The sequence below is a fragment of the Myotis davidii genome, unplaced genomic scaffold, assembly GCF_000327345.1.
Source record: "Myotis davidii unplaced genomic scaffold, ASM32734v1 scaffold555, whole genome shotgun sequence".
Taxonomy (NCBI): Eukaryota; Metazoa; Chordata; class Mammalia; order Chiroptera; family Vespertilionidae; genus Myotis; species Myotis davidii.
The window spans coordinates 1,399,728-1,409,481 of NW_006286315.1; the positions used below are offsets into that span (position 1 = coordinate 1,399,728).

At 45.8% G+C, this 9,754-nt stretch overlaps 1 protein-coding gene across 6 annotated transcripts in view; it reads right to left on the bottom strand.

Moving 5' to 3' along the window:
• Window positions 1–9,170, bottom strand: part of ANKS3 (ankyrin repeat and sterile alpha motif domain containing 3) — a 33,501-nt gene extending 24,331 nt beyond the window's left edge. For 5 of the 6 annotated variants that reach the window (XM_015560137.1, XM_015560138.1, XM_006757903.2 and 2 more), the window contains exons 1-5: window positions 9,064–9,170; window positions 7,066–7,274; window positions 4,923–5,121; window positions 4,615–4,736; window positions 2,497–2,578 (exon numbers count right to left, since the gene is read on the bottom strand). In XM_015560137.1, the coding sequence (XP_015415623.1) occupies window positions 2,497–2,578; window positions 4,615–4,736; window positions 4,923–5,121; window positions 7,066–7,235 (573 nt within the window). In that variant the 5' untranslated portion in view covers window positions 7,236–7,274; window positions 9,064–9,170. Of the gene's footprint in view, window positions 1–2,496; window positions 2,579–4,614; window positions 4,737–4,922; window positions 5,122–7,065; window positions 7,275–9,063 lie in introns of those variants that run through there. The other variant, XM_015560139.1, reaches the window with a different exon arrangement.
• Window positions 9,171–9,754: the final 584 nt, after the last annotated feature.

Below are 9,754 nucleotides of genomic sequence, written 5' to 3' on the forward strand. Positions count from 1 at the left end.
GCGTGTTATTTTTATTCTCGGCCAGCTTTAGCTTGATGCTTGGCTCTAGCTCTTAGGCCTCCCTGGCTGAAAGTAGGTTTCTGGCCTGTGCTTACAATGTTGCGAATCTGCTGGCTGAAGTCCGGTGGTATTTGTTAAAATGTTTCAAACTGCAGGCTCAGAGACCTGCAGCAGCAGGCGGGGAATGTTGGTTTCCTCCGTCACTGAAGCAAGCAAGCCTCATGTTAGTTTCAAGCTGCCTGGCTGCCGGCCACCATCTTGGCTGTCAGTTAATTTGCATATCTCCCTGATTAGCCAATGGGAAGGGTAGCGGTCATACGCCAATTACCATGTTTTTCTTTTATTAGTGTAGATAACACTGCTTTGGACATTTGTGTTTAGGTTTTGTATGGACATATTTTCAACTCTCTTGTCTACATACCTAGGAATGGAACTGCTGGATCACACAGTAACTACTATGTTTGACTGAGGAACAGCCAGACTGTTTTCCAAAGAGGCTGTATCATTTATATTCCCATAAGCAATGTATGAGGGTTTCAATTTCTCCACATCCTTATTAACTCTTGTTAGAGTCCATCTCTTTTTTATTATAGACATCCTACGAGTTTTGATTTACATTTCCCTGATGACTAATGATGTCAAGTATTTTTTTCATGTGCTTATTGGCCATCTGTGTATTCTTTTTTTTTTTTTTTTGGTGAAATGTCGACTTGGATCCTTTACACATCTTTCAATTATTTTTTTTAAAAAATATATTTTATTGATTTTTTACAGAGAGGAAGGGAGAGAGAGAGAGAGAATTAGAAACATCGATGAGAGAGAAACATCGATCAGCTGCCTCCTGCACATCTCCTACTGGGGATGTGCCTGCAACCCAGGTACATGCCCTTGACCGGAATCGAACCTGGGACCTTTCAGTCCGCAGGCCGACGCTCTATCCACTGAGCCAAACTGGTTTCGACATCAATTATTTTATTAGGACCTATTAAATTTAAAATGTGAGCACCAGCAATCCCTCTTGTAGAAATACAGTATACATAAATAACTACATGCAGGCTAAAGCTATTTATAATAATAAAAGCATAATATGCTAATTAGATCGGATGTCCTTCCAGACGACCTTCCAGACGAAGCCAGAGCTGCGAGGGAAGCCCAGGAAGCCCGGGACCGGGTGCCAGAGGGAAATTGGTGCCGGCAGCTGGGGGAAGGAAGGCCTACTCTTGCACGAATTTCATGCATCGGGCCTCTAGTATATACATAAAAATATTCCCTGGAGCACTGTTTACAATTACAAGATGGTGGAAACCTAAGAACTAATTAAATTAATTACGGCACAGATTATACATGTAATACCATACAGGATAAGATGTCTACGGCAGCCCTGATCGGTTTGGCTCAGCAGATAGAGCATCAGCCTGTGGACTGAAGCGTCCCGGTTTCGATTCCGGTCAAGGGCATGTACCTTGGTTGCGGGCACATCCCCAGTAGGAGGTGTGCAGGAGGCAGGTGGTTGATATTTCTCTCTCATCGATGTTTCTGACTCTCTATCCCTCTCCCTTCCTCTCTGTAAACAATCAATAAAATATATTTAAAAAAAAATATGCCTATGGCATATTAAGTGATCTTTTGTTTTTCTTTTTTAAGTCATCTTTTTAAAAGCTACAGACCAAATATACAGAAGGATCCCACTTTGTCCAAAATAAAAAGTACCATTTTTGCAGGTGTCTTCAGACATGTCTTTCTAAGCACAAGAACAGTCCTGGGGTGTCCCTTTATCATACCAACTGGGCATCGTGGAGAGGAGCAGGGAGTGGTTGAAAAGGGAAGAAGATCCTTGCCTTCTTACTCTATATACTTTTCTTTAAGTATTGGGATTTAAAAAAATGTATTTTCCATACTTTTCAAATAATAGTATTTTTTAAATTCTTACAGGAAGAGGTGTCTATTTTTACTCATTACTGTACCCTTAATGCCTAAGTGCTGCAACACTTGACATCAATAGATTCTCAATGAAAATGTATTGAATAATAAAGAGCAATTCTTTCTATGTAGCAGAGAATTCTGTTATAGTTTACTAGAGGCCTGGTGCACGAATTCATGAACGGGTGGGGTCCCTCAGCCTAGCCAGTGATCGAGGACTATCGGGGGGGCCAGACAGCCAGGGGGAGGGATCCCAGGAGGTCGGCCCACTGCCCCCCTCTCCTGATTGGGAGGTTGGGGAGGTTGGCTAGCCAGCCCCCCATTTGGGGCTGATGCAGGTGCCGGCCGGCTGGGAGGAGGGGCAGCAGGAGGTTGACTGTGGGAGCGCACTGACCACCAGCGGGCAGGTCCTGTGTTGAGCATCTGCCCCCTGGTGGTCAGTGTGCATCACAGTGACTGGTTGACTGGTTGTTTGGGCGTAAAGGTTGCTTAGGCTTTTATATATATATAAATACTTCAGTGATGATTCGTCACTTGCTGTAAGTAAATTATAAGCTAACAAAGAGGGTCACTTACATGATTCAGAAAATACTGCACAATTATTTCATGGCCAGCAGCAGCTGCTTCCATCAAAGGGGTGAATCCATATATTGGCTCCCTGCAAGATAGAGGCCACAGTCCAATGATTAGCAGAGAGTTCTTTCCTTATGCGGACAAAACCATGCTGATGTCCCTGGGTGGTGTTCCTAAGTGGTTACAGCATCAGCCCTACACCAAAGGGTTAAGGGCACACACCTGGGTTGCAGGTTCAATCCTTGGCCCCCGATTGGGGCACATACAGGAGGCAACCAATCGATGTGTCTCTCTCACATCGATGTTTCTCTCTCTCCCTCTCTCTCCCTCCCCCACCCTCCCTTGCTTCCACTCTCTCTAAAAATCAATGGAAAAAATAACCTGTTGAGGATTAAAAAAACAAACCAAGCTGATGCAAAGTCACCCATCCCTAACTGCAGCGGTCTCCCTCGAAAAGAATTACTGGACAAAGATGAGAAAAGTTCTTATCAACACACCAGCTTTATAAACTCTTCTGGTTTCCATTCCACTCTAGTATTTTGTCCTAAAGACATTCTGTCTCCCTACTTCACTCCTTCTAAGCTGTCTGCACCTGCTATCTCTTAAGTCTCCACTTGAATCACCTGCAAAAGGCAACTATTGCCTTTCATTGCTCACAGAAAGCTAACGTCTCCCGTCCACCTATTCAGACCCTATCTTTTCAGTTCAGCATCCTCCAGGAACCCCCCCAAAAGCCCCGAGACTAATAATCTACCTGCTCTTACTATGCCTGGTACCCAATGCTTATTTTCTGTGCTTGGTTATGGTTAACTCAGCACTGTCTTCAGAGTGCCCCTTAATCCTCACTTCTTTCATGCTGGTCTAGAAGACAGAAACCAAGCTAAATACTGGATTTCAGTCATTCTAAAACACACTTTAACATCTCTGCAGTCAGAATGTGTCTCAAAATCCATAGGTGAGTTGCAGTTTAATTAGTATTTTTTTCTTTCTTGGTGGCATGTAAAACTATGGTGTGTCTTATAATAGATGACATCAACTGAGGGCTGTGGAAGTGCCAGTTGGATGCTGTGTTGAAAGGGGACGTAGAGGGCGGGGGAGGGTGATAATGGAGAAGGTAAAGGGGGATAAATGGTGATGGAAGGAGACTTGACTTGGGGTGGTGAACACACAATACAACATATAGATGATGTATTGTAGTGCTGTATACCCAGAACCTGTATAATTTTATATTAATCAATATCACCCCAATAAATTCAATAAAAATAAAGAAAGAAAAGAAAGGGGATTATCAACATGACAGGCTTCAGACCAGTGGTTCTCAACCTTGGCTGCACATTAGAATCACCTGGGAATCTTTTTAAAATCCTGATTTCTGGGCCTCATCCTCCGGAAATTCTGTTTCTTTGTTATGGGGTGGGACCACAACATTAGTAACAAAGAAACAGAATTTCTGGAGGACGGGGCCCAGGAATCAGGATTTTAAAAAGATTCCCAGGTGATTCTAATGTGCAGCCAGGGTTGAGAACCACTGCTTTAGACAATATCCCTTCCAGCTTATGAAACTCATGACTGTTTTCAAAGCATCACCTCACCTGAGAAGGCCACAAGGAAAAAGGAGAAAGGAATTAGCATTGCCATCCACTATGTTAGGCCCTTGACATATATCAAATAATATGTAATTCTTCGAACAACTCTATGACATAGGTATTGCTATTCTCAGTTTTCAGATAAAGAAAATGAGGCTCAGAGAGTTTTGTTTGTTTTGTTTGTTTATAGCAAAGGTGGAAATTTATTGAAGAACAAGTACAGACTCCCACGTGGGGAAAGGAAAGAATCTCATAGCACAGACTCCCACATGGGGGGCGAGGGGGGGGGCAGCCCTGAGGCTCAGAGAGCTTAAAGTGCTGCACCCTCTGTTCCCTGACAGATGTGTAAAAAGGCCAGAATTATCCCTAGGCTCCTGCACCTGAATGGGACTGTCCCTTCTGCCACCTTGTCTGAACCCCTCTTATGGAGGAGGGGCTGCCCTGATTCTGGCCTGTAGCTGCCTGTATAGTTGCCCTCCTTAGAGTAAGATGTGACTACACCCACTCCTATGGCCACTTAAGACCTGGTAATCACCTCACGTTGGCATTTGCTCCACTGTCCAAAAGGAACTTGACCATCTGCTGATGTCCCGCACTGGTGCAGTGGAAGAGGGCAGTCCAGCCTTGAATGTCCTTCATTTCTAGCTCAGCGCCTTGCTTCAAGAGAACACAGAATGCTTGTTACGGCCTCGTCTCCTCTACGTGGGGCGGGCGCCCTCCAGGTCATCATGCTGAAAGAATCAAAGTGATTACACGCACACCATGGCCTACAGTGGTTCACAACTCTGCCAGAACAGCCAGGAGCCCCTCAGGTTTCTGGGCCCGAGTCCCCTCGTAGCTCACCTGGAGGAGAAAGTAGGCGATGCTCTCGTTGCCACAGCTGGAAGCAAGCATCAGTGGAGTCTGCCCTTCCGGGGTCGGCACATTCACACTCACCCCCGCCTCGAGCAGCAGGTGCACGATGGTATCGTGTCCAATGTAGGAGGCATACATCAGCGGGGTCCAGCCACCACCATTCTTCTTATTCAAATCTAACTCTCTCCTAAACAAACGCAAGATATGCTAGCCATGCCCAGCCATCTCACAGGTGGGGTGTACCAGAGCTGGAGTCAAGGCCAGGAAGGAAGCTAAACATCCTATAGTGCACAGGACGGCCCCCACCACAAAGAAGACCTGGTCCAGATTGTCAGTAGGGCCAAGATCGAGAAATCCTGACCTGGAGCCTTGACTACCTTCCACCAACAGACCAAAGTCTGGTAGCCATCCTGGGGGGAGAGGAAGGGACTTAGACAATTGAGTTCCACTGCAACTGATTTCCCCTTTGTCATCTTGCCCTACAGAAACATTCTTAGAAAATCCGTGACCAAATAATCCTATCTTTCTCACTGATTTCCATTAAATTTCTAGAAAAGCATTTCCATAGGGAAAAAAAAATGTGGGCTTCCCAAGGTATGGAAATAACATCCACTTCCAGAATGTCTTGTGTAGTTTATGCCCCACAGCCTTTCCTCTTCCATAGTCCTTGCCTCCAGTGGAGCTATTCAATCTGCCAATCAATCCACACAGCTTGTGCCTTTCATAGGTGTGCACATAACACACCATACCATTCACTAGCACCTTCAACTGACTCTGGAATGGCCATACAGCCATTCTCAAAGGTCCTGATTCCAGGAATGCAGTAACAGCCACTGGCTGGGAGAGCCACATGAAGACCAATGCATCCTCACCACGTGACATTCATTGATGGAGCACTCAATTCCACACGGAGGAGGAAGGACCTGACCCTTGGCAGAACATATCTGAGACTTTCACATCTCCCATCAGCCCAATCGCCCATTCGAATGGATCCTCAGTCAATCTCACCATGAGCAAGCCTTAGGATTGGCTAGCATCACAATCCCCACCAGAACACAAACATTCCCCTCTTCTCTTCTGTGGAGCCATTCTGGACTGTGCATTTTACCAGAATACCAAAGTTAAAAGCCCCAAAACACCATAGCAGCAGAGTTATAAATGGGGTCTTGGTGACCCTGTTGGAGAGATGTGTTGCCCGAGTACCCAGCTACACGATCCCAAGGCCGCCTGGTGCCTTGAGAAATCCTGACCTGGAGCCTTGACTACCTTCCACCGACTGACCACAGTCTGGTAGCCAGTGCTGGAGGGAGAGGAGTACAATGGGATGTCCCTCACCACAGTGCACTTGCACTTGACTGGCCATGTTTTTTTAAGTGATGGCTACGACTTGGGCACTGGAAATCTGGGGCTTCGACAAGATTTGACTTTGATGCCCCAGGAACTGGAAAAGGCACATGTAGGTATGGACCTAGATCATTTCTCGGTGTTATCGACGACAAATGGAAATATAAGCACAACGTGTGGTGGATATAAAGGGTGGGAAGGCGAGGAAACAGATTATTTTCCAAAAATTACAGTACACATCACATTGTACTACAAACCAGACATAGCCAAGGTCCACTGCTGTTGTAGGGACTTATTATAACATTAGTAAAAAGGGCATGTGGGCAGTTAGTTCGGGTGGCAGTCCTCCAGAGGGGCAGATGAACCTTGCTGCCTCCTCCTCCTCCTCCTCTTTGGCAGATGCTGGAGGGAAGAGGGCACCAGGGATTAAAATGATCCCCTTGGGAAAAGAAGGCCATAGGGCATTGCTTTATATTTTTATTTGAGCATTTCTGCAGTTAGTAGAAACCATAAAATTACTTTGGTTAAAGTAAGCTGGAAATGTTTCTAACTATACCTATGAAAAAAAAGTTTAGCTTTTTCTTCCTAGGAATAAAAACTGCCTTCCTTATTAGAGTCCAGCACAAACCATTATTCACAACTGCCTGAGAGAAGCAGGGTTAATCTAGGCCATATGTACTAAATGTCTATGAATCCTGGTTAGCTTACTCATATCTCTATGTGGGAGCTGAGGCCACTGAGATGGGCCTCAAAATCTAAAGAGGAGGAATATTTCCCGATGTCTTACCGCTGCACACATTCCTTCACCACTTCATACTGGCCGATGGAAGCAGCTGTATGGAGATCCAAGGGGATGGCCAGCTGCTCCCAGCTGACCTGGGCACCTGGCCCATGCCACATAGACAAGCTGCGGGTCAGGAGTTCTGGCTCACTGGCTTCGTCGCTGAGCTCCGACATCGCTGTGGAGGGAGGTCCAGGGGTTATGTCCTTTCTTTCCTGGTGGTTCCAGGGAATGAAAACAAGATGGTCACACTCATACCTGCAGTAGGTGGTTATGTCACAACCTGGGACTGATTTAGACAACTTCCTTCCATTAAATATTGTATGATTTTGTCCAGCCAGCGTGGCTCAGTAGTTAAGCCTCAACCCATAAACTGGGAGGTCACTGGTTCGATTCCCTGTCAGGACACATGCCCAGGTTGCAAGCCCGATCCTGAGGAGGGGGCGTGCAGGAGGCAGCAGATTGATGTTTCTCTCTCATCCATGCTTCTCTCTGAAATCAATAAAAACATCTTCTTTTTTTTTTAAGTGTATGATTTTGTGAGCTTGTCACCAGACAGAAAAAGAAGAGCACACATGGTGAATCATACACTGCAGGGTATATTTTCCTTCATTATCCTCAGGCCCCACATTCTAGAAAGGGTATTTTCCAGGAATTCAAGACGCCAGAAAACTTCCTGGGTGGTAAATAAAGAAATGCTAATTGGGTCAGTGGACCAAATCAGCTCTTGGGTGTGGGGGAAAGAACCCTGCACTTAGATCAAGATTTAGCTCTGTTGCCCTGGCCAGGTGGCTGTTGTTTGGAGCAGCATCCCTTATACCAAAAGGTTGTAGGTTTGATTCCAGTCAGGGCACATACCTAGGTTGCAGGTTCGATCCCAGGTGGGGGCACAAACTGGAGGCAACCAATGGATGGTTCTTGCTCACATCAATGTTTTTCTCTCTCTGTCTCTCTTCCTCTCCCTAAAACAAACAAACAAAAACAATAGGAACATAACCTCTGGTGAGGATTAAAAAAGTTAGCTCTGCTATTTGGCATCTCCCATTCCGTTCTTCACTGTCTAATGGATACATAATAACTCAAAGGGCTGCTATTAAAGACACATGGAAGACAGAGTAAGCGAACAGTGGCACATTCATAGGATGGAATGCTCCGCAGCATTAAACAGAAAGAACAACAGTTGATACACACAACATACCACACAACCCAGGAACCAATCTCAAACATATTGGGCTAAAAGCCAGACTCAAAGGCTACCTACTGTATGATTCCATTTATATGACTTCCTAGAAGAAATAAAACTAAATAGCTGGAGAACAGACTAGTAGTACCAAGGGTTGGGGGTGTGGGGTGCACAAAGATATAGCAAGAGGGAATTTGAGGGTGATGGACCTGTTCTGCATCTTAATTGGTGGATGTGTAACTCTATGTATTTATCAAAACTCATAGACCTGGAACCAAGTGAATGAATTTTACTGTATATAAATCATTTTAAACAAATAAAATTCGGAAAAATTGAGAGCCCCTACCACAGGAACTAGGATCTGATTGGTGTTCAGCAAATGTCAAGTAACTACGAATCTTCCTCTTCATCCCTTGAAAGTGGGAGAGAGGGGACAATACTAGGAAGACTCTGTGATTACGAGAGCCTTTTATTCTGGGAATCCTACCCAAAGCAAGGCCAAGTCATTAGCTTCTTAGTAAAACCCTCAGGTCCAGGAGTGACATTTGTCTCCTATTCTTCTCTGGGTGAAAGAGAGAAAACAAAGAAGGGCAAAGTCCAATTCAGAAGGCCTAACGGTACCACCGATGCCACACGGACCTCACTTTCTACTAAAGAATGCTTCCAAGCCCCAGGAGACAGCCAAGATGGCCAAGACAACAAACAAGCTGCCAGTTTGGGAGACAAAAGATGTGTAGGCCTTTTGCAAGAGTATGTGTACATGTGATGGGGCCCGCAGGCAACAAAATACAGAGCAAAACCCTGCCTCCTGGAACCCCCACCTTGCACAGCTGGCAGGGCTGAGTCCAAGCAGCTCTCACTTTGCAGGTGTGAACCTTCAACCGGAGCAGTCCTGACCCACAGAGCCTGGATTAAAAGCCAAAAAAGCTGAGTGTCAGGGCAGAGCTCCTTTCAAACACCCCTCAAGCCTTCTGTGGGTGTGTCTCTCCTGCCCGAAATGCCTCCTCTTGGGTGGGGCCCATGTTCTCTCTCCTCTGATTGGATGCTCACATGCCCGACGGAGTGCTGAGGGCTAATCAGAACCAGGCCCCTACTCAAGAAGCTTACGGAGAACTTGGATGCGAAGGGGCCATAAAGCTAATATTACTTCCTTTTCACCCTGTCACTGCCAAACGCAGCATGGTTATATTTAATACTTTTAGAAAAGGTCTTTTGCATATCGCTTCCAGAACTTATCTCCAGGAAGTAGTGCTAGGGATGCGAACTTTTCTCACTCTACCTTTTGGTTCTGTGCATTTTGTAAAATAGTAAGTACCATTATTTTAAAAATAAGCAAAATGTTAACTTAAAAAAAAAGGTGCCGGTGGTCGACCGTCACGCCCACAGGGAAGAGATCCATATGAACCCCAGGGCACGCCCTGCGGTGCCAGCTCGCTGGCCTCCGGCCGGGCCGGGGCATCCCAATCTCCTTCTCCGGCTCTCGGGAGGGTCCCTAGGGAAGAGCCGGAGCAC